The 25,668-nt window shown below is 39.6% G+C and overlaps 2 protein-coding genes across 2 annotated transcripts in view; one reads left to right on the forward strand and one right to left on the reverse strand.

The window, feature by feature from the left end:
• The window catches only part of cftr (CF transmembrane conductance regulator), a 41,453-nt gene extending 36,851 nt beyond the window's left edge, over positions 1 to 4,602 (reverse strand). Inside the window, exons 1-3 of the mRNA XM_046037663.1 lie at positions 3,918 to 4,602; positions 3,591 to 3,612; positions 710 to 2,159 (exon numbers count right to left, since the gene is read on the reverse strand). Coding sequence (XP_045893619.1) covers positions 710 to 762 — 53 coding nt within the window. The 5' untranslated portion in view covers positions 763 to 2,159; positions 3,591 to 3,612; positions 3,918 to 4,602. The remainder of the gene's footprint in view (positions 1 to 709; positions 2,160 to 3,590; positions 3,613 to 3,917) is intronic.
• The window catches only part of asz1 (ankyrin repeat, SAM and basic leucine zipper domain containing 1), a 48,646-nt gene continuing 27,005 nt past the window's right edge, over positions 4,028 to 25,668 (forward strand). The window contains exons 1-9 of the mRNA XM_046037671.1: positions 4,028 to 4,314; positions 5,184 to 5,286; positions 5,654 to 5,776; positions 10,499 to 10,610; positions 20,149 to 20,260; positions 20,412 to 20,546; positions 21,039 to 21,157; positions 23,180 to 23,252; positions 23,793 to 23,849. Coding sequence (XP_045893627.1) covers positions 4,210 to 4,314; positions 5,184 to 5,286; positions 5,654 to 5,776; positions 10,499 to 10,610; positions 20,149 to 20,260; positions 20,412 to 20,546; positions 21,039 to 21,157; positions 23,180 to 23,252; positions 23,793 to 23,849 — 939 coding nt within the window. The 5' untranslated portion in view covers positions 4,028 to 4,209. The remainder of the gene's footprint in view (positions 4,315 to 5,183; positions 5,287 to 5,653; positions 5,777 to 10,498; positions 10,611 to 20,148; positions 20,261 to 20,411; positions 20,547 to 21,038; positions 21,158 to 23,179; positions 23,253 to 23,792; positions 23,850 to 25,668) is intronic.

A 25,668-nucleotide genomic window follows, 5' to 3' on the forward strand; every position in this document is an offset into this window, starting at 1 on the left:
TAGGAGGATATTGAAATTGTCATAAAAAAATCTCAAGTATTGAAACCACATTCAATATTCTTAACGTCACTGAAAAGTCGTTAATGTTCAGCAAGGACGCATTAAATCCCGATTGTAACGGTACTGTCATTAATAATTATGTTTAAGCTACTTAATGTGAACGATTCTTCACACGCTCCAACTTGAGGACTTAGCAAACCCCCATGGGCGTCTGCGCCCACCCGACAACGTTTTCTAGAACATACCTAATCGGAGCACAACTCAAATTTTGCGCACGGTTTTAAACTGACAGGTGCACAATTTACGCATGGACTAAGTGAACAACCACCGTAACACTGGCACTTTTACAGTGAAGTAGTTTTGTAAAATAAAACAGAACAGTAGGACGGCTCTACCTACTTCCTAATGATTTTGACGCTTGTCATTCAGAAAACCATTTTTATTTCTAAGGTTTTTTTAACCTTAAATTTCCTCACAAAACACCCTGTACCCTGTCTCACCTGCCTCCCAGAGTTCTCTCTGAACCTCCAAACACGCTAAAACAGAAGAGAATTGGAACAAGTGCAGCACTCATTCATTACAGACAATATAAAATGTCTCACCCGCCATCACTATATGGTTTCAATTACACTCGTGCGATTTCTTGAAAGAGATTCCCTTGACAACCCCAGCTTCTCAAACAAGAGGATGCAGACGAAACATGTCTTACCAGAAGAAATATTTGGAGAAGAAGTTTGCATCTTCCACTGGTGACTTCTGCATCCTAAGTGCGCCGCCAGTTTGGTTTCTCTCTTCACCTGAGTCGTTTCCGTGCGCGTCGCTTACATTTGTGTGTCCCCTGAGTGTCTCCTTTCCCACAGAGTGGGTGCTCTCCTGTCTTATCCTCCACTGTGTACCCCCGCTAACTGTTTAGTCTTCTTCGCCAAAGTTGAGAATAGTATCTCTATGCTCAGTCAGTTTCTCTGGTCTTCTGTGGTCCAACTCGCTCTTTCTGCCCTCTCCCTAAGTATGACAGTGAGAGGACAGTCCATCCTTTATGGGCTCGCTAGATCTTGCGTAGACACGTCATTTCCACGCCGAAGAGCCTCAGGTTGCGTATTGTGGCGACACGTTGAAAAGGTGAGGCCACTTCAGCACACAGATATTGATCCATACACAGCATCAGCAACGCAAGGAACAATGGGAGTGCAAAGGTCAATCTGGAATAATTTTCTTCCACTTAACTTTAATGCAGGAGACACCCATTTTCTTTAACCAGCTCTTTGTATGGTTGTCTTTGATTTTAATACCCTAAAGTAAAAATGTATGTAAAGCTCCAAGTGTATAAAATATGCAATATGTTAAATTTGTCTCATCTAAAAAAAGTTTCCTAAACACTTTCACAAGTTTATAAAGTTAACATATTTGTAAAGTGAAACATGAAATGGTCTACCATCAAGTCTACATGAAAGTCAATTATCCCAGTTGCTGGTCTACTGAACTACTTCTGAATGCTGAGCTTATTTCACTTGGATGCTTCACTATTATTCATAAAACAGAAGAATCAGTTCTGGGACATCTAAAAGAACTTTTTTAAAAATCAGTTTCAGGCTACACACAGTTTCAGGAGTGGGAGGATGAAATCCTCCAGACATTCCATAAGGGAACAGAGATAAAATGGGAAGATGCTGTAATACTTTAGTTCCCGAGTATTTCACCTGTCAGCGCTTCTGCTGTAGTTACTTCAAGAGTGAGACACAGGCTGGGTAAACCTGTTGGAAGACAAATATATTAAGGTCATTTTGGTTCCCCATCACTATCAGCTGTTTGATTGTGAAGCAGCAAGGCAGCCAGGCTATAGAGACTGTGCTGTAGTTACACAGTCATGAGATTGCCCCTTTGATAGCTCAGTTGGTAGAGTGGAGGACTGTAGAGAATAAACATAAGACATCCTTAGGTCACCGGTCCAAATCCGGCTCCATGGAAGTAATTTTGGGGCGGCACGGTGATCCAGTGGATAGCACTGTGGCCTCACAGCAAGAAGGTCGCGGGTTCAAACCTTGGTCGTCCCAGACTTTCTACGTGGAGTTTGCATGTTCTCTCCGTGTCTGCGTGGGTTTCCCCCACCATCATGTTAGGTTCTTCACTGATAAACATCTGGAGCGGCTGCCCACTGCTCCCTTGAGGGATGGGGTAAATGCAGAGAATAAATTTCACAACATGTATGTGACAGTAAAGTATCTTCTATCTCCTATCTTGATTCCTTACTCCAGCTGTATGCCCAAGATATTATTATTATATATTATAGCATAGCAGTGATAAAAAGTTTATTTTCATCTTTCAAGTAGACACATGATCAAACTCTGCACAGAAAGTGACACTGCTATACTGTGCGGTATTGTGGTACTGAACTTGCCATTCTGGGACTCTGCCAGTTTCACTGAAAACACACATAAAAATGTGCACACGTGTGACAGTAGGTATAAGAAAGATCAAGGTAACCCTCAAAGTGAAATAAAATAAATGTTGCTGAACTATTCTGCAATGCAAACATGCATCAAAATATTGTGTGTGTATATATATATATATATATATATATATATATATGTATATATGTGTGTGTGTGTGTGTGTGTGTGTGTGTGTGTGTGTGTGTGTGTGTGTGTGTGTGTGTAAATGGAAGTAGAAGGAAGGCTCTGGCTTGGAAGGAGAAGTGGTGTTTGTGTGCATTACAAAGGCAGCATGCAAAAAACTTAACAGTGCTATAAAACATCTGAAAAAAAAACAGAATATAAAATTGAGACAAAAAAAATGAATAGGCTACCTGTTCCAAAACTGAATTGGACACGTTCTTCCTGTCTCCACAAATCTAACCATCCGCTGGGTCAGAGAGGGATTCAATTAATTTAGCAGAGAATGTTGTCTCTTTCTCCTGCTTCTTAAAAGATTATCTGCAATTATCTGTGTGTTTGAGAGAAAGAGGATAAAGTCGAGTCTGAGCTTTCTACTGGAGCTTAGGGATGAAGTCAGACTGTTGGTTGCTTGCAATTTTGCTCAACTATTGCTGAGGGACGCCAAGGTTGTTTGCCTCTGCCTAGAGGAAAGAGGGACCTCTGCTGGACATTTGAAGTAATTTGCAACCCGATAAGGTTTTATTTGTCCAAAAGACAGACACATCTCATTCTTCTAATTTGAGCCTATGTAAGAACTGAATGATTAAGAATTGCTTCGCAGGTTACTTGCTGTATGCTGATTACATGCCACATCACCACAAGAGGTTTCACTTATTCTGGATGAATAGAGGCCTGCTCAGTTTAAAGTAGTGCATTATGATGGGAGTCACAAACTCCATGTAAAATGAATAATACAAGTTGCAACAATACTAACAGCTATGAGGGATAATGTCAATCACTTTGCCTCAGAAGGTCTAATCAGGCAGATGGGGAAACACCTGTGTTGGTGGACTTTAGGCTTGCAGGAGCTTTCAAAAGACCTTGCACAAATAACTACGCACTTAATATTTTTAAGTCGGTTTAATAGTGAGGTAGCCAATCCATTAGTGAGATATTTTAAATGCTTTATGGAAACAAACAAGAGCACCAAACCACTCACCTGTCATACCAGTTCCCTCTTGCTTTTCCAGAGTGTACAAACAAGACACAAAACATAAACGTCGAACAAACAGAAAAAGAAATGCTACTTTTACTATCTATTTAGCCACATATAGGCTAAACTTTTATGCTTTCATTGGCTCCAGTGTAGCTGGCAAACCGGGATGATAGGTTGACGGTCTTAAGTTACCACAGTAAATGATTTATAAATGGGTCAGACTTACAAACCTTACAAAATAAAAAGTCTACCTTCCAAATTATTTATTTGCAGTATAAGCGATATTTTAGTGGATTCAGGTTAATGCACAGGTACAGTAACTAGGCCTACCTCTGGGACAAACAGCACTTTGTAATAGAAAGCCTCAAACTGTTTCAGCATACTTGGATGACAATAAGAATCCAACACATCTTTGTAGTAAGTTACCGTCCACGTTGTTGTCCACCTTCCAACCTAACGTTATGCTTCAGACACACCGAAGTCGGAAGAGTCTGATGGGTGTGGCTGGATGTCAACCTCCGCCCACCCACAGGCTGCAGTGAGGCGGCTCACCTTGAAACGCTTTCGCCGCCAGTGTCTGTCCCAAGCTGTGATGTTACGTTAGCTAATTGCTAACAGAAACATGGGCAGCTTCATGGATTACGCCTATCCAGCTGGAGATGAGAGCGACGCCAGCAATGATGAGTGGGACATTGGGTGTTCGGATAAAAAGTCTCCTCGCATCAAGGTTAACTTTAGAAAACCTTCTTCATCTTTTCTCAACCCGAGTTATATGCTGCTAGAAGTAAAACGTTAGCTAGTAGAGTAGCTAGCGTAGCTAACGTAAGTCAAGCTATCTTTAACTTAGGTAACGTTAGCAAGTTAACGCTCTGCGCTGCTGCTTGTTTTGCGTTATTATAGATACAGGAGAAACCCCATAGGCATGGCACAAGCTAATTATGATGAAGTAGTTTAATTTGTAATTGCTACACTACAATAACTGTAGTGGAAATCATGAGGAGGGTAAACTTTGCGCCACTTTGCGGCTCCTTTTCGCCCTTTGACGGTCACTCGCAGTTTGAAGCTGCAGAAGCAAAGTTCGACTCGAAGTGAAGTATAATGTCAAAGTCTGTGGTAAATGTAACCAGGTAACTCTACTACGTGCTAAGGTAATTGCTTAACACTAAATTAACATAATTAATCATTCACCTAGGCTACATTTGGTCTCACAACTATAAAGTAAGGGTTCATCTGGGGCTCTGCAAAATTATAAAGGTCATATTTCAATGTTTTGTCATTTTACAGAATCAAGTATTTATGGCTGAATCAAGAAAATATTCATATATTGATATTGAAAATAATTGTTAGTTACAACTCTAAACTAATTACTTTAATTGTGCCTTTATAGTTATCACAAACAGTATAAAGAACTAATGTTATGTTAGTTTGTAGTAAGAAATTGGTTAGTCACCTGTCCCACAGCTAATGGCAGGAAATATGTCTGCTAAATATTGGTACACATTCCCACATAACCATTATTCGGGATATTGGAGTGATTATTATTTATTGTTGTATTTCTATATTGCTGTGTCCTGATTCATCGCTCTGTTGACACAGGGTTTGGATGCTGTTGTACCAGATGCAGAAGATAATGTGTCATTGCTGAAAAGAGCCATCAGTAAAGGAGACATTGAGGCAGTTAAACAGCTGTTGGACAATGGCAAGTACTCTCTTAACACTTCACGTGTGATCAGGGTTCACTTGGATAGCTTTATCCATTTCAACTTTATAGTTAGCTTTAAATACTGATTATAAGATATTGGGCCTCATGCAAGGGGGCCGGTCCTCACTGATTACAAAAACACAACTTCATTCACAGATTTTAGTGAAAGAGGGGAGCGCCTCTGAACGTGTCGCGTGTCCAGATTGCACCAAATGCGACACTGCAGTCCCCTGGGTCTGCAGCAACACACACCCCATGTGGGAGGTCGATTGGATGGAACAGTTCTCAACACATAATCGAAATACAAACAACCACACAGATCTTTTCATTGCCTCACTTAATTTGATCCTTTTGGTGTGGACAGGCATCGACGTGGAGACCAGGCTTGGCTTTGAATGGACTCCTCTGATGTGTGCTGTCAATGTGGCCAATTATGACCTGGCCAAACTGCTACTGGACAGAGGGGCCAGTGCCAACTTCAGCAAAGGTCAGACCAATATGGGTCACTATCTGTAGGGGGGGGTATCTTGTCCAACCAGACCTTATTCTCACTAAGCTTATGGAGTAATGGATGGTGGTGACGGGTGGTGATGGAGCAGTGGACAAGACACATGTCTTTGGTGTGTAGCTTTGGCAATACTATTGTTATACATTCATGCCAATAAAGCTGAATTGAATTGAATTGAATTGAGACCCCTAGTTGCTCCAGAGGCGTGCGACCTCTGACATATTTAGCAATTGTAAGTTGATTTTGATAAAAGTGTCAGCTAAATGACTTATTATCTAATTATTTATGTAATTATTTATGGAGAAAGAATGATACCTCTGGAAATCCTGAGCTTAAAACCACCTCACGAAATAGACTTCCTGAATTATTGGCTTTTGTTTGAGTAAAGACAAGTTTTCCATTGCTTGTTGGTTTACATTGTAGTAATTTCCCCAGGTCAGGTTGTCAAGATTACATTTACTGCACTGGAGGGAAAGTATGCCATAAAACAATAATGGCTGAACACAGTCAACCAAAATGAAAGCATTGGCAACAAAGTAGAGAGAAGTCCCCTGGAATGTCTTGCCAATTGTGCCAACTGTGAGTTACCGCAGTTGGCACATGTGTGGTATTGGCAAGAGTGGAAAATTTTTCCTTTTGTGTTTATTTGAAGAAAGGAAAAAAAGAAGACATATAAATAAATAATGTAAGCATTCAAGGATATTCTGGTACTACTTGTGCAGTATTGGACTATATAAACAACGGTCAAAAGGAACATTAATAACAAACTGTATGGCAGCAGTATGCCATTGTAGTAACTAATCTGCCTAATCCAAAGAAGAAAAACATGTGATGGGCAGTTATTATAAAATTAAATCTAACCCTAACCTGTGAAACCAAACCTTAAACATTTTGTCAATAATATAATCCATATCTTAGAAAGAGAAGATAAGCAAGTATCACTCCAAAGTTTCACAGATGTGGACACAAAATAAATTAAATCAAATCTATAGAGCATATTGTCACTCAGATTAATTCTTTTTTGAATGGGAGGTTAATGTACATACAAGTGTAGGCTCCGCTGACCTGTGTGATCCCTCACCCGCCACCTTTCATTAAACAACTAGGGCAGATAGTTTGATTAGGCAACAGCATTACATTGCTGCCTTCCAGGCTTGGATATCAAACAGCCATACCTAATCCTCCTGGTGGTCCCTCTTGCGTTGGTGTCAAGCTATCCTTCCCTGTGGCACATTTTCTTAATTTCCTCACCTGCTACAGCCAAAGACCAGGGGACCAATCGCGCCTCTGCACCAATACACTTCATCTGACATTACTTAATAATGATGACGCCAAAGAGGAACTCTAGCAGAAACACACCGCTGATCCTTTGAGTTGTTTTTAGTTCATGCACACTGCACCCTCATCCCAAAGCAAGAGAAATTAAAGGCATCTGTTGGATCGAGGTCAGTCTGGGTAAAATAAGCACGGGGGGAGAGCTCTTCTGTGTTAACAAGTTGGCCATGAATCCTGTTGGAAAGATGCAGTTATAGATCCCCCCAGAAACATTAAACGTTTTTGTCGTTTAGATAAGAGTTAGTTCAGTAATGCAAAATGTCTCATCTGTAAAGGGTGAAATGATGACTGAATGAGAACTTCACGCACTAAATAATATGGTCTATGGTGAAAGGATTAGGTCGGGTAACTTTTGGCATTGGATTGTAATATTGGAACTGAAGCTTGTCACTATAACGTCTGGTTAAATCATGTCACTGATTCCATAACGGGAGGCAGTTTGGCAGAGTTAAACTTTATGCCAATGTGCAGTGAAACTGTAGAGCAATTACACGTTGAAGCTTTTATGTGATCACCTTATGTTCCTGCAGTTAGTGCTGAAACGATTAGTCGATAGACAAAAAATAATTGACAACAAGTCTGATAGTCAACAAAATGTTTATATGCCAAACATTTGCTGATTCCAGGTTCTCAAATGAGAGTATTTGTCGCATTTCTCTGTTTTATGTCATTGTAAATGCAACGGCTTTGGACTGCAGGTCAGACAAAATAAGCAATTTGAAGACATTACCTTTTGCTTCGGGAACATGTGGTGAGCATTATATTATGATATCTTATAGACCAAATTAGTTACTTGCTGTGTGAGTGTTTTTTAAGTCCTTTTTTTATTGCTGCATTCCTGTCACTGTTGCTGCTGCTGGTACAATAAATTATTTTGAGACCACTACATTCTTAATTTTCCACAGCACTAGTCATGCTGTTGATATCTGATGTCAATTAATTCTCAGAATCCAATCCAGAACGTCGAGTTAAACTGTGTGTGTGTGACTGATTTCACATGGTCTCGGCATCTGATGCTTGAGGCGGGGTGAAGGAAACAATTAAACAGAAGGATGACGTGTGGTCACATCCTGATGGCGTTTGTCAAAGCAGCGAGGCTGAGTGGAGAAATGCATGAGTGATTGATAACGGTCACCATGCTGCTGTCATACCCTCTCTCCAATTCTCAGACCTTAGATTTATTTACTCCAGTCCTCTGTAGATGCAAACCAGGCAGTCTGGTTTACACCCACACACACATTATATAAACACACACACTTGCACAGAGATATCGAGCCAAACATGCACAACCACAGAAAAACAGGAACCCACATACAGATGAGGCCCATGTATGTATGCGTACACACACACACACACACACACACATACCCAGTTAGATACACGCTGTGATACATACAGGTTGGGGACACAGTCATTAGCGGAACAAAACAGGAATTGAGTATATTGCCATGGGTCCAGTCTTATCAGGATGAGATAAGGAGACAACAACTCTGAAGTCACTCAGTCCCATAAAGGCTGCCACACTTCCTGATTCCAGATAAACTGCTATCCATCTCCATCACCAGGTTATCGGCCTGAGTTTTTTCTTTCCTTAATACAGCATGATGTATGACCTCATTGTGGTGGAAAAAATAGTAAATCTCTTTCCTCTAAATTTGTTTTGCTAAATGGTGTAATTACGATAAACAGTAATGAGGATTTTATACTCAATCCACATCATTCTCCAAAAACTACATGAAATTGGGCATGAAATAACAGGAGAGCATTTGTCCGTTCAGACAAAAAGTTTGGCGTTGCAAGGACACATGGTAAATGACGGTTTTGTTGTTGACCCCATTGCATTGTTGCATTTTTGTACATTATCATAGCATATAGCCTATATTCAATAACGTTATGAAACTACTCCTAACTGACCAAAATACACACTTCAATAATGGGCATGCTACTTCTGACTTGAAGCAATTCACTAAGCATTTTAACTTTTAAACAGCTCACTAAAACTAATTGGTAGTTGAGGAAAGTTGAACGCCAGGTTTAGACAGGACACCGCTGGCTTGTGATCTGTATTGATAGTTTTGATCAGCATGAGCAAATCTGGGAAGAAAACACACTGATAATCTATTATTAACTAAATGATGGATTATGTGTAGGGTTTTGTATCAAGAGTCAGTTCCAAGTTGGAATCTGCACCAAATTTCCAAGAACCATGTACTCGATTACACGTGCATTTCGATTCTGCTTATTGGTTCCTAACTTTTTGCCATACTCCTGATTGAAATGCGGTGAGCATTTTACAGTCCATAAAAGTTATACTTCTCTGCAGGACCTGCTTTGCTGAAGTAACGTCACGTCATTTGTTACATCAACAAAGTCTGCAAGTACTTTTGTTTACATTCCTGGACCGTGGCGAACTGCAGCAAACACTCAAAAGTTTGGCTTCTTTTTTTCACTTAAAAAGAGAACACAGCAGAATGGAACAACTGCAATAAGGATATTTAATGCAAGGAAGGCAGTAACTCTTATGATGAAGCATTTACTTCAACATGGCGTTAATATGAAGAAACACACTCTGTTTAATATGTTGCAGTCTCCCAGATACAGCCAATGCTAACAATAGCAACGTCTCACGCTCGGGTATAAAACACAGATGAGCTGACATTCACTTTTTTATATTGAAGGTAAACAAAAGATGTCTGCAAATGATTCCAATTTACATTTTTCTTAGATACGAGTCCCCAGAGACGCCCCTCTACTACAGAAACTCCTTTCACTTTAGCCATGAAGGGGAAGATAAGCTAGGAGAAAGTGGATGAATGTCTCCAAGCGGTGACAAGATTTGTGGTGAAGGGGTTGGAATCAGAACCGAGATTCGATAACAACCGGATTCAATAAGTAGTATCACAATCGATAAAATGGAAATGATACCCAACTCTTAATTATGTGATATAAATGATTAAATATGCATCACATGCTTGCCAACTTGTTTTGATTTTCTACTGTTGTATTTTGATGAGACTATATAAAATATAAATATAATAGTACCTCATTAGGTGATACAAGTACTACCTCCCCTGCTTGGCCACTGTAAAATTTAATCTTTGCTGCACTAAACAATTAATGAATTCTCTGACATCTGTTCGTAGAAATACAGACTACATTCATATAAAACAAAGTTCTCTTTCAACCCTACATTGTCGGACTCTTCATAAAGCTTATAGGTTTTTCCCAGCTTCAAAAAAGAGCTGCAATCTTTTGCATCAAAATTATGAGAATGAATCGGTCAGAAAAAAATTTAAAATAAATAAAAATTTTATGTTATAGATAAGTGATGAGGCACTTCCCATACTAACGCGTTCTTGTCCACAGATCATTGGACATTGCTGATGGCCACCTGCACTGCGTCTGCCAGTGAAGACAAAATTGCTCGCTGTGTGGAGCTTCTGCTTTCCAGAAATGCTGATCCCAACATGGTTGACAGGTGAGGGCGGGGGGTATAAATGTGTTTCAGGTCAAAATGTTGGTAGAATTTTCAGCAGAGTACGCACTGTCACACCCCTAATCATGTAGGCCAAGTAAAAACGGTCTAGACCTGACTTGAACAGAGGAGGGAAAAAACAGAGGTGCTGGATTAAATTTCCTTTGATGTTTCTCGTTATGTTTAGCTGCCATGTGGTAGCATTATGCACCACAGTGCTACATACAGTGTGTGTATATCTGTGTGATTTGTTTGGAATGTCCTGTTATGGCATGTGCATGTACAGACGGGTATCAGGCAGACAGACAAACAAACACACAGTGTAAGAGGATTTTAGAAAGTTTTTTTACAGGCTTTGATCCAACCCAGTGAGCACGGTCTTGGTTAATTTGTAGGTTAAAAGCGGCCTAGGCATCTAGATTAAAGGTACAGGCCAAATAATTTTGTTAAAATGTAAAATTTCTGTAGGCATACATACAGCAGTAGTTTCAACAGCATTTTGGTGTGGCCCTTTTCCGCAAAGTTATGACATATAATACTTTAAACCTGATGTCTAGATGTCATTTGACCTGCACATCACCATGTCAATGCCACTAGCAACCAGCTCTCCATCGAAACCAAGTAAGTGTTTGTTGGTCTGGTATGTTCATCCATCATTATGTGTATTTGTTTAAAAAAAAGACATTGTCTTTCTGCATTCTTCAATAATCTTGGAATTCATTAGCTCTCTGAAAGTAGCTTTCAGCAGAATAATGCATGATGGTGAATTTTGCTCTGATGCCAAAAGGTTTTCTGTCCTGTCTACACAACAACTAAAAGTGTAAGGGGACATTGTCCAGGCACAACTAATGACATTAGGAAACTTAAAATATAAAGCAAACAAGAACATCTGAAAAAAATTGAAGTACCAAATGCAAAAACTGAAGCATCCATCTGTTCAATCCATGCGACTTTGACCTCTGTTCAGTTATCACTGTCCTCATGGCCAGCATCAGCACATCTATACAGGGTGCCACGATAACTTCACCACACAGACTAATGTCAGAAATATCGTTATAGTTAACAAGTAGACTACATGAGAAGTGACACGCACGTCTCTGTGAATGGAAGTGACTTTCTAGAAACACTTTAAAAAAAACTATGGCGGAGTGAATTACCCTACAACACAATGAAGCAGCCATCTTGACATGTAACCTAACAGGTAATCTTAGCTAGAGGTTTCTTTTGATTTTAAATATTTTTCATCATATAAATTAGGAAATGTGATGGGCCAAGTTTGGGATCCATCAGCCATTGCAGACGCTATAAAATCTGGTTCCCTGTTCTGGTGAGGAACATGAAACGTTCCATCTTGTGGAAAAGAATGAAGGGAGGTCAAGCACTTTTACTGTTACCATCTGTGGATTTTTGCTGTGTCAAAGGGAGGATTCAGCCCCCAGTGGCTTTCTTGTTTAGCTTTCCCTAATCCCTGCCACTCTGTCACTGCCAGTATGCCATTACATGCACGACACACACCGCCTGAAACCCCCTGATGACACACATGGACACGCTGATGCGTTAAGATTGATTGGTTCCTTCCCAGACAAAATATTTGAAGCAAGGTAACAAGACACAGGAGGATGAAGATGAGGGGAGGTGGTGAGGAGGAGGAGGGGCCAACAGTCCTAACATCCAGAGCAAAAGAAGAATATGAGGTTCATGTGGGTGCAGAGAGTAAACCACCACCTCCTCCTCATCGCCTCTTACGTCTGAATATCAAACCAATGATTAACACCAGCTGCTCGTTCCTCCGCCGTAGTGTAAACAAGCATTGTCGGCCATCTCTCAAAGTCATGCAGGAGCGCGATGTGGGGTCCATTGCCTCCACGTGTCCCTTTTTTTCACCTTCACTGTACTGGTCTGTGTTGATCTTAGGCGTCTTTTACACCTTGCATAAAAATGCATTTTGGGTGATCGAACTGCGATTGGATAGGGCTTGTCACAATGCGTCTTGATTTACACCTGTACTTTCATGGTGTCGACATTGAACTAGGGCTGGGCAATAAAACTATAATGATAATTATCACAATATAATTTTCCTCATTAACAATATAGTAAATGTTCAGTATATTTGATTTGAATTACAAACACATTAGCACTAAATCTTTCTATTAAAATATTTTGTTGAGGAAAAAAGATTTACAACTATGATTAGTAAAAGATTTTATCACAATAGTTTTGAATGTTCTACCTCAGTTTTGTTAATTGTCAAGTGTTGTCACATTCTGACCATAAAGAAAAAGTTTAACCACATAATTGACCATCTGGTTTCTTCAATTTTTCTTCATTTTTGCATATTGCTTGTTAATATCCTGTATATTTTTTTCATTTTTTCCCCTCAATTAGTACTATTGTATTATTTTGTATACTTGTACATTTTTTTTTTTATCTTTTTACTTTATCTATATTTATATTTCTATATTTATGTTCTAAAGCACCAATATATCAAGGCAAATTCCTCGTATATGAAAATGTTCCTGGCAATAAACTAGCCACAGTTTTCCACAAATAAAAGCGCATACAGGCAATGTGTCCATGCATTGTTGCACATGAATGCACTTCAAGACAACATGCTCATGTTTTTGGTGAGCATAACATATCCGTTTGTGAACATGAAGTCCCACACTGTTGAGATAAACTCAGTTTACACTTTTAAAATAACACAAAGGAAGAAGAAAGGTGATCAAAATAAAATTAATCAGCTATTTTGATAATTGATTAATCGTTTAATTTTTTAAAGTAAAAATGTTCTTTTTTTAAATAGTGTTTTTAAAGAGCAGAACAAACAGGCAAACAAAACTAATCAATCAAAAGAAACAAACAAACACCAGCTCAGGCCCATATAGATAAGAAAAAATAAAATAACCATAAACAAATGACCCTCTGGGTTACAGTAGTGTGTGGTATGAGCAGTCAAGAAAATCCCTGCAGCATGATATTAGAGACACCAGGTTCTACATTTTTCAAATAGGGTTCCCACACTTCATAAAAATGGTCTGTAAGGTACTCTAATTGCACTAAATCAAACGTATCTCTTTGCCAGCCTTTAACAGTTGGTATTTTTTCATCAATCCGCTGCAATCAATATTCTATAAATATTCTTCCTCGCTGCATAAGTAAGAATACAATACAACCTCTTAATATGTTTTGATGTTAAGCGTCGGCTTGGGAGGCCCAATATGAGAGACAAAGGGTCCATCCCCAGTTCTAAATCCAATATCTTTTCTATTTTGGATAATACATTAGACTAATACATTTGCAGTTTTGAACATGACCAAAAACAGTGAGTTCGGGTACCAATTTCTGTCGTGCATTTAAGGCACATGGGTGAGATAGCAGGATTGACGTGATGCCTGCGGTTGGGGGATATGTGCACTCTATGTATACTCTTTAACTGTGTTGCTTTGGCACAATTGCAGACTGAAACTGATTTAGCATATCTCCAGACCTCTCTCCACTCGTCATCATCAATTGTGACATTTGGCTCTCCCTCCCATGTGCCTCTAAGCCTCTGTAAACCAGGGGGTGTGAGACAAATAGCTTTATAAAATAGACTCACAGATATCTCTGTCTATCTGAGCTTCCACGGTTCTCGCTTAAAGAGGTGGTATTATGCTCATTTTCAGGTTCAAAATCTTATTTAGGGGTTGTACCAGAACAGACATCTTACTTGTACAAAATCTTTGTTGGGAGTTGCACATACGCAGTTCCCAGGTAAGGACTACTAGCCAATCAGAAGCATCAGAAGGGCGGGTTGTAAGAAACAAGGTAGTGTGATCCAACTCAAAGCCGCTTATTGCTTCAGACTGCGACCGTAACCTAACAGATGGTATAAGTTACTCACAATTCCACAACCAAACAACATCATTGTTCCACATTTTACAATAAACCACTAAAAAAAAAATCACCATATTTCAACTCAATTTTACATAAAAAGTTACGTCATGTTAGTATTATAGCTATAACTTTAGCTGTGTTACAATGTAACTTCACAGACTGTTCAAGCGCTTTGTTTATTTTAAATATAATTCACAACCAATAAAGCATACTTACCGGTTGTGATTGAGAATTTCCAGGCCCAAACAGAGTCGGTGTTGCATCGTCTTAGGACTAAACGTTGCCGCTCTATGCTGCCTTGCTGAAAAATGCTACCATAGCACAGATCGATAGACTCGACTCTACTCGGCCCTGCTCCGTTTTCCATTGCAGGTAGTATCCAGAGATAGTACGTAGCTTGTCATCATAGCGACGTCACACACACCTGCCGTGACGTAACGTTAATATTCAATGCGACACACACACCAGCGATCCACACAGCTTTCTCTTGTTCAAGTTAAACCGTTTCAACATTCCTCAGAATGTAAAGACAGATAAGCGGTATGAAAACCTTCCAGCTGTGTTTTCCTCTGCCGTTGTTGCTGCAGCTGTCTGTGTGACGGCGGGAGCAGAGGGCTCTGTGAGCGGGCGGCTGGCCGGCCTCACACGCTCCTCCCGCGGGTTGGCGCAGGCTTCCCCCGCCGCCACTTGCGGAGCTCCTCAACTTCGGAAATATTCAAGCACATTTTTGTTCCGCCATTACTTCTCGTAAAACTGTCAATATTTGAAATCTACACAGCTGATTTCTCACCTCAAAACTTCTCAGAAGTGGATTTAGAGAGAGATGGGAACTCCCTTTGGGCTGGACTTTGGATTTTTTCACTTTGCAAACCTGTTATATGCACAAAAGAGAGATAACTCAATAAAGGAGAGGGGAAAAGCCAAAAAGCATAATACCACCTCTTTAAAGTAGTACTGTGTAAGATATAGTGCCTTATCTTCAAATAACGAAAGAAGTCATGTCTGGGGACAGCATATTTCTCAACCATTGGATCAAATGTCATAACCACATTATCTGAGAGCAAGTCCCTCAGTCTATGAACACCATTATCCCCCCACCGTTTAAAACCAATATCAAACATCCAGGCTGGAAATCAGGATTATTCACAATAGGGGTGAAAATAGATGTGGACTTTGACCTTCCCTCAAGTCGACAAACCAATTGCCAGGCCCTAAGTGTATTGAGCGTAATTGGATTATTACAACTCAGTCTGACATTTTTAAGTTTCTTAAAAAACAATAAGTCCCTTAGCGGGCACTTTGAAAGGGAAGCCTCAACTCCCAACCAAATACAATTTGGGTTGTTTACGACCCAGACATAAATATACCTCATGTGAGTACACAGCTGATATATTCTAACATTTGGTAAATCTAGACCCCCTACAGAACTTGGAAGCTGCAATGTATTCATCTTAAATTTTGGTCTGCGCTTGTTCCATATGAAGGAGCTTAGCCAGCCATTCAAATCCTTCATCACCCTATTTGAAAATATGATCGGAATCATTTGAGCAGGGTACAACAATTGAGGTAGTATATTCATTTGCCCAATTGTTGAGGTTATGAATATGCCTAGAGATACAAAACCTGCCAGAGACCACTTAAAGGGGAAGGCAGGTAAGGCAGCTGGTATCGCATTAAGACTCCCAAGTGGCATGGCTTCAGACTTGTGCTGGTTTCATCTTAAATGTAAGGAATTGCTGCTGTTTTTATTCATTTATGACAGTAAATGAAGAGTCTTTGGGTTGTGGACTGTTGGTTGGACAAAAGAAGCAAATTGAACACATCACTTTGTGTGTTGGAAAATAGTAAGTTGTAGACATAAAATCCTGGTTTAAAAAGGGGTCACTGTTGCATTAAACCTGGAACATGCTTCTCCAGACTGAGACAGTTGCATGACTTTTCTACTTGTACAGATTTTGTTTATAGGTTTACACACCTACACCTGTGGTCTCTCTGGTCTCTCACTACAAACAAACCGGCTTGCCCTGCCTCTCTGTCTCTCTCTGCCTGTCTGCTCCCCTGACTTTCTCCATCAGCAGTATTTTTATAAAGCCTCCCAAAACACACAGGAGTTTTTCAACTGCAATCCGTTATCACTACCTGTTAATGGTTGTATTGGCCCTTTTTTTTTAAAGATATTTCAACAGGTTAAAAGGACTGGGTGAGCTATATTCAGCCACAACAAAAATATAATGCTCATGTCTAAAAATCAGTTCATTTTAAGAACCTTTTAGTCACAAGTAGTGAGGTTGAATCGCTTTTTTGGCAAGTGCAAAACTGCATAGGCTATAGGGGCTGTATTGGCCATTTAAATGTATTGCAACTAGGAATAAGGACTGATTAAACTATAATCTGTCTTTTCGGCAACTGCAATACTACAAAACTCCATATTTCAACTGGTTATAAAAGGACTGGATTAGTTGGCACAGAGCACGCAAACATAATGTCATATGGATAATTGCAAGAGAGACACTTTCTTTTATTTTATTTATAGCCTAACCCAGCTGTCAATCATGTTAAAGACTACAGTCTATTTTCCAAATATAGCCTAAACAAAGATATTAAACATAGGCCAACCAAACACAGATTTCATCGGCAACAATAGGTTAATTTATGTATAATTTATTGCTTATAATAACGTTTTGTCAGGCCTGATAAACTGCAAACACTTCAACTGTGATAATTTCGTTACAAGAAACATTAATGTTTTACAAAGACAAATATTTGCTACCACAGACAAAGTGATGCTTATTTGCACGTTATGACTGTTTGAGATAAAAGCAGCTGTAGGTGTAGGCTATAGATACTGGGCGTTATAGCTTTATCACGATGCTCTCGCGGAGGGCAATCAGTTTTCGGCAGATGGTGCATGAAGAGGAGGGGCTGTTCAGAGACGGGTCCGTTGTCAATGAGAGAGGGAGGAGCGAGTAATGGACACCTTTCAACGGTCCAAATAGGCTTAGTTGTCAAGGGAACACTCTCAGAATGCTGCGTTTTTTTTTGAAAATGGCGCACATCAGTCCGACTGTCTACGAGTCCACCCGACTAGACATGTCAAACTCTAAAGCCTCCATACGTCTGACACCGACGAACACCGACTGACGCCGCACACTGATCCAACAGTTGGTGTTGGTTGGAGTCAGTCGGCGTTTGTTGGGGGGCAGTGTGCAAGCAGCTTAAGACTTGAAATCTGACTAAATTTCACAAAAATGAGGACATGACTTGGTGATGTGAGACTTAACGTACTTAAGATTAGAATCCCTAAAGACTTGACTTGACTGAAAGCAAAAACTTTTCTTTCTGAACAATACAAAAATGCGTAACCACACATTTTGCAAGACATCTTTCCAAGCTTGCATATAAATGTAGTCCTTGGGATTTTTAACATATTTCAGGATTTACTTTGTGGAAGCCATTTTTAGATTGGTGTGTTTGTCTTGGAGCTGTGAGTCAGGTGTTTCTGGAAGTCATTCTTCTTGCTGTCCTGATGCCAGGAATGATGTTTATTCTGAATTGTCTGCGTATCAATCAGCTGTCTATTTGGAGACTGGCCAAATCTCACAGTCTGAAGGACACACAAAACACTGAAACAGTATGTGAGTAACCTTGGTACCTATCTAACATTAAAAACACCCTTGGGAAAATACAGTGGCACAGGACATGAAAGCAGAAATAAATAACGCTCTATATCCAAAGAAATTGTCATACACGTCACAGCCATTGGTTCTTTTGTTTGAATCCCGTAGAACATTAACTTTTGATTTGTTGGAATTTATTAGAGGATGATATGGCTGTATGTACGGCTTACATGGTGTTCGAAACCCAACAATGTTCACACTAGTTTGACATCACCTTTATCTAGGAGCATATTTTCAGTTCAAGATAATTTATTAGTACAAAAGTCAACATTTCATATCAACATATTACCACAGACAAGACCAGGACATTTCAACTCAGAGTGACTAAGCAAAACGCTAAAATGTATTATTATTTATTAGGGATTGTACTGGAAATGTTGGATATCAACAAATAGACTGCTTTATGGATTTAAAACATTTTTGCATTTTAAGTATCAAGTTTTATTGGGGATTCAGTTCACTGGATTAGTACAGACATCATCTTCTGGTTATCTGAAATGCTTTTTAATTTAATATCTACAAAGTGCACTGTATCATATCAATGCTGTCATGTTTTTATAATATTTATATACATAATTTGAGTTTTGAAAAATCAGCATTTTGCGTGTCTCAACTGGGAAAAAACATAGCGACGTTTTCTTCTAATGTTTACTAAATGTTTTGCTGTAAATTAACCTTTTACTGTATTAAAAGACCTGTCAATCAAGCTGATAGTGAATGCTCTGTAACGCATCCCTATCCTATGTTTTGTTGGACTACCCTTTGTTTACAAATGAGTTATTGATTGCCCCTTCTTTCATTCTTGCTGTGTTGCTCTCTTAGTTTCAGCCAAGTGATAAATTGCCCCTGGACTGAACCAACCTTTAGATGGATGTATTTTTCTCACCTGCTGTGAGTCAGAAGTGATAAGATACACTAGAAGTATTGTGGCAGAGGTTATTGATATACAGGCCTTGTTCAGATAGAAGCAAACGCATGAAGGCAACAGAGGAATGACTAATTGGTAAGAAAGGTCAAAGTTGTTAAAACCAAGTCGTCCATTTAACAATTTTTGGCTGTTGAAGGACCCCTTTAACCAGTGTTTTTGTGTGCGGTTTCAGGATGCTCTGTAACTACTACAGTGGATTACCCTGCACACATCGTTATAGTTGTGTTTAAAGGAAGACTGCAATGGAAATGTAGTTATCAAATTGTCTCCCTCTTTAGACTTAAAACATGTCTCTGGACACCAGTCAAGGCAGAAAAAACAAAATGGCCACATAAACTATTCAAATTACTCATGTAGCATAATCCACCTCCCCTCTATTTATCACTATGTTCCAGACAATTGTCGCTTTGCAAATGAATAGATAAATGAACTACTTCTGCCTGAGCTTTGTAGCTACTGTACAAGGAGATGCCGAAGCAACTCAGAAGTACTATATTGAGATCTGTTATGAAAGAAGTGTTTGGAAGATAATAAATATACAAATTAACAACTGGAATGGTTTGAGAAGTTTCTATAGACTGTGGGTCTCTATGTCCATCCATTGTCAATGCCATGAATGCAAGTTGTCTACTAGGACGGCAGCTAACGATTAATTTTTGTTATCCATTCAATTGGTCAGAAAATTGATCAGTTTTCTTAAGCTCAAAGTATCAAAGTGAATGGCTACTTATAATGTAGTGTTTGCTGCCACCTGGTGGTTTCTCTGTACTTTCCTCGTCATCCATCTCCCCCAAGTCCTCACCTCACCATTAATTTCTTTGGTTACCTTTTTACTTATTTCTTTCAAGCATTTTTCCAGTCCTCTCTTTGTACTCTGGTACCTGAGGTCTACATTTTATCTTGTCTGTACTCTTCCCACTTCTCATTCTCCGCTCTCTTCAATCGGCCTTAAACCATCCTTTGCTTATTAACTACTTCCCTTTTGCAATAGTTACCCGTCATCTGTTCCTGGTTTTGTCTTTATTCCCATCTCTGCTTTTTTGTTGCTTGTCTTTTTCAGGTCTCACATGACCTGCCTGATGCAGGCAGCCAGGAACGGTTACAGTAAAATCATCAACCTGCTGGTTTCCCATGGGGCAGAAATCAATGTCCAGGATGACAATGGATACACGGTGTTTCACTTTTTTTTTGTCAAGTCGCTTCAGTTGGAATATGCAGATCACACATACGCATGGACGTCACAAAGTGTCATTTGTTGGATACATTTAATTTAGATAACCTTTGACTTTGCGTATGATAAGTAACACTAATATTTTCTGTTAGGCTTTGTCCATAGCAGTGCAGTATGGCAGAGAGGAGGCAGTGCTGAAGCTCCTCCAGCTGGGGGCAAACCAAAGCATAAAGACCAAGGCTGGCAAGAGCCCTGCCGAACTGGCTGTGATCTTCAAACACTCACAGGTACCTGAAGTTCTTTTATGATGCCTTTCAGAAACTACATCTGCAGTTTGGTATTTTTGATGTAATGTATTCAGTAAAAAGACTAAACTTATCAGTGTCTAGTTAAAACATGGAAATAGTCCAATAAATCTGCATAAAACTAATGAAAAATGGGTCTTAATTTATTTGAGTAAGAAATTGGTTGATGATGGGGCAGTGGATAAGACACATGCCTTTGGTGTGAGAGGCCTGGGTTCAATCCTCACTGTGACACATCCACTAATGTGTCCCTGAGCAAGACACTTAACCCCACGTTGCTCCAGAGGCGTGCAAACTCATACAGCAATATACAGCAATTGTAAGTCGCTTTGATTAAAAGCGTCAGCTAAATGAATAAATGTTATGGTAATTTAAGAGAGTTTTTGTGTTGCATGAACACATTGTGAGGTTAGTGACATAAGTATGATGTACCACAGTACAGCACAGTATCTTCACACCAATGTCTGTTTGCAGATATGCAGAATTCTGGCCTCTTCATCCCACGCCTCGACTGTCGAGGCCTTCAGCTCCATGGAAGAGACCCTTGCAAAGTTCTTCAAAACTAACTCTGAACCGCCACCTTCCAAGGAAAAGTGAGATGACCTGAGATTTGTATTCAACTCCTTTAGTGCTTATGCAGGTTTGACAAACACTATGTTAACATGCTCACTGAGGGCTCTACAGTGCCACCATTTTGCTCGCATATGCCCCTAAAAATCCTTACGTGCGAACCGGAAAAATGATTTACGAGCACAATGAGTACTGTAACTACAACCTACCATAATCCCGCCATGCCGCGCCGCTAATCGTTCAAAACACCCCGCCCCGAGTAGCGGGCAGGACGCGACGCCAAGCTGGTGTCAATCAAATAAGAGAAAATCATTGAGCTCGTCAATTTCACTTTTCGTCAACTGACCAATGACAGACTGGATGTGGCGGGACTTAGAAATGGTTCGACTGCCACAGTAAACTTTCAAATGTTGAACTCCTCCTGCATGAATAGTTCTGATTATTGATGAGATAGTAGCATTAACAAATTAAGAGACCAATGTAGGCTATTTTTCTTGTGCAAGGATTTAATGCATGAAAATGAAACTGCTGTTTTGTCAAACTGGAATTAATATTAGACTAGAGGTGAGCTATATAGTGTACTATTACATAAAATGACGATGCATATAGTAAAATTAAATAATTATTAACACACTAACAGTATACTGTTAGATTAAAATTTAATCTAATATTTTTATATTATAATAATATAAATACTAATACATGTTGTGTGAAAGAGCCTGTTCAGTGGAAAGATGCAGATTTCCACTGAACAGTGTGCCAGTATGTGATCCTTCTACCCGCCTCCTGCGAGCAACATGTTCCCCTTGTTCTGTTTTACTAATGTTATTGTAATACTGTTCAGTTGTCTTGTTTACATTAGGTGTGGGTTGTGTGGGTGCTGCTGGTGTGTATATAGTGAATCTGTCCCTGGTTCAAAAACTACACAAGCACCAATCACAGTAAAGTCTGTTTGTGATGAGTGATCAGTGTTTTAAAAGCTGTTTTAAATGTCAAATTTTCAAAACCTCTGTTTCAATATTTTAAAACGCTTTGACAATATTTTAAGGCCAATGCCGAGTGTACAGATACAAGGGACTTCACTTTCAGTCCTCAATGGTTTCACACCATAGTTGAACACTAGGAGAAGGAGCGCACACACATAAATATGTATATAATGAATAGTTTGTTAAACTCTGTGTTACTTGAACATTTTTCACTGTGCTCCTAAGTTTCTTTGTGTGCTCCTAAATCTTTTTTTTTTTTTTGTGTTACAATTTACTTGTAAATTGTAACACAAAATACACAATGAATTCATACAATGTTTTTCTTCTGTTGTCAAAGTAGCATCTCACCAGTCACTGCAGCCTGTGTGCTTGTTGCCCCCTGTTGGGTTTTCTGTGAACCAGTGCCTGTGCAGCAGGTGGTGTTGAACCATTGTTCAACCAGACATAAACAATAATAAACTTTTTGCATGTTTAGTCTTTTCAGGCACCGCCGGGAAGTTATCATCAGCTAAAAACATTTTATTTGAGCATGTCTGGCACCAGGAAAAACAGCATGTAAACGATTTAGATTTAGCCGTCTTTTCTCTCATGTCAGGATACAAAGACATTAAAAACCCATGTAACGCATTTCACATATTTTGAACATTGTGAGAACGAGAGGCTCGTTTGTAAAGCTTATCTTGTCAACAGCCAAATTGCAGCTGCGTGCACACTGCGGTTACTCTGATCTGTCTGAACTCGGTGACACCTTGGTTGCACCCACTTGATAACCAAAAGAGAAAAAGATGTTACTTCTTGCCCGACCACTTCTGTAGGGTCAAAGGTGCGATTTGGTCTGCTTATTCCAAGCCTTACACATAAATGATGACCTCTGTTGACAATATGCTGTTGCTCAGCGCAGCACAAATTAATATTTTTACAAACATTAACTACTTAGGAAGTCTTTATTCGTAAAGTTTTAGTGTGATTCCATTCCCAGGCTGGTTGATGCTTTGGTTAATACTTTGAAATAAATCAGTAGTCCTTTAAAAGTCAAGGTGAACTCTCTGCCATCCTCAGAGTAACCAAGCTTGATGACCTTGAGCTCCTCCTACACGGCCTTGATCTTGGCTACCTCACTGACATCATGACTGTAAGTACCGATTAAATGCTGGAATTCTTTTTCTCATATGTATATTTTTGAATGCACAGTGCCTTTTTTTTAATGTGAGATATTTATGTTCTCTTATCTCACTGATGCCAAGATAGTCAGCAGAGATAACATGCTGTTACACACAGTACAATGCAGTATTAAATCTGTGGTTGAGATAACGGTGATCCCAAATGTGTTGAGCACAGCTGCTGCATTGACAGAATGACATTTATGTGCCTGGGAACATGTCATAAGATGACTAGTTTACATATTTTACTTGGTGTTTAATAATGGATCTATTGTGCTGGATTTGCTTGGCCCGAATTAAACCGAGGGTCAGCTAAAGGTTTAGGCTCTGTCTGATATATAGAGGAGTGGGTTTGATGGGTGCAGGTAGATTGTCACTGAATGGCAAAGCCTCATGCAGGTACATCTGTTTCAGGTGGTGGGGTCAGGAGCAGCTATATAAGTTTTGATTTGGTAAATGCTGAGTGATGTTTGCTTTTTCTTAATCTGTTTTTCACATACACACATGCACAGGAACATGATATCACCTGGAGCTACCTGTCGACCATGGAGAAAGAGGACTTGGAGAAGGTAGAGGATGACTGTAACATCTGTTTGTCTGTCAGCTCTTTTGCTCGCTGATCACCTTCAGGGTGACACAGAAAGAGATAATGGTAGCTGCTGATGTCGCAAAAGTTCAGTAGAAATAAGGCTGTGAGAGATTAAACACATACCCTCTTTTGGCATTGTATTCTTTCAGTTAACTATATATCTGTAAACTTGGATAAACGTCAGATCTGATATTAGAGGTAAATAAATAAACTTTTGGTAATTATTACAAAGGCATGTCACATTTAACAGACAGAACTTACATCATAGTGAATTACAGACAAAATAAATTACACCTGTACATCAAGAATACTTCATGTCATGAAGCGGAGCAGTGATAGAAACGCCTTAAGTTTACCTTTGAACTCAATAAAGGATTTAGCGCTGTACATAACAATCACCTGATGAAGCACATTAGATTTCCACGCCACTGATATGTTGTGATAATAACAATAACACACGTTAATTGGGCTATATTAATTAAAACTTTTAATGTTTCTGACATGGATGTATTGAGTAATGCAGTATGATAATCACCGGCAAATGTATTTCTGCATCAGCGTGGGGCAAAGAAAACAACTGAAAAGATTCACAGACTATACAGTCAGTCATAGATTGTAATGTTAGTTTCAGCTGTTTTCTCACTCTCGTGTTCATGCTGCTTCACGTGTTCGTGGACAGCAGTTGTGCTACGTTGAAGCTATTTCCAATTCACAGAGCTCACGGAGCAACACGTTGTTGAGCCTGAAATACTCCCAAACTTTAGACGGTCGAAGGTGCGGTCTTGTAGCTGGAGCTTTTTTTCAGGGGAATCCCTGCTAACACCGGATGCAGCGACGCTTCGACGCACGTAATGCGAGTTGACGTATTTACGTAATCGATTACGTTGATGAATTGCACCGGCCCCAAAAGGATTATATAGCTTCGGGGGAGCTGAGAAATGAATATGTGTCACGTAATCACAGGTTGATGATTTTTCATATACAGTTGTGCTCAAAAGTTTGTATACCCTTGAAGAATTGGTAATATGTACCATGTGTAAAGAAAACATGAGGATGAGCAGGAAAAACACATGTCTTTTATCTCTTATGGGATTCACATTGAACTGTAGGTCATAAAACAAAACATGGCGACAAAGAAAAAAATGAACCGACCCCTGTTCAAAAGTCTACATACACTTAGTTCTTAATACTGTGTACTGCTTTAGCATCAATGACAGCGTGTTGTCTTTTGTAATAGTTGTCTATGAGGCCCTGAATTCTTGCAGGTGGTATAGCTGCCCATTCATCTTGGCAAAATGCCTCCAGTTCATGCAAAGTCTTTGGTCGTCTTGCATGAACCGCACGTCTGAGATCTCTCCAGAGTGGCTCGATGACATTAAGGTCAGGAGACTGTGATGGCCCCTCCAGAACCTTCACCTTTTTCTGCTGTAACCACTGGAGGGTCAACTTGGCCTTATGCTTAGGGTCATTATCTTGCTGGAAAGTCCAAGAGCGTGCAGAATAATGCAAATTGCCTGCCAGTATTTTCAGATAACATGCTGCTTTCATCTTGCCATCAATTTTCATCAAGATTCCCTGTGTCTTTAGAGCTCACACACCCCCAAAACATCAGTGAGCCACCACCATGCTTCACAGTGGGGACGGTATTCTGTTCACTATAGGCCTCAGTGACCCCTCTCCAAACATAGTGCTTATGGTTGTGACCATAAAGCTCTATTTTGGTCTCATCACTCCATATTACAGTGTCCCAGAAGCTGTGAGGCGTGTCAAGGTGTTTTCGGGCATATTGTAACTTTCTT

The sequence above is a fragment of the Micropterus dolomieu genome, linkage group LG22 (genome assembly GCF_021292245.1).
Source record: "Micropterus dolomieu isolate WLL.071019.BEF.003 ecotype Adirondacks linkage group LG22, ASM2129224v1, whole genome shotgun sequence".
In the NCBI taxonomy this organism is placed as follows: Eukaryota; Metazoa; Chordata; class Actinopteri; order Centrarchiformes; family Centrarchidae; genus Micropterus; species Micropterus dolomieu.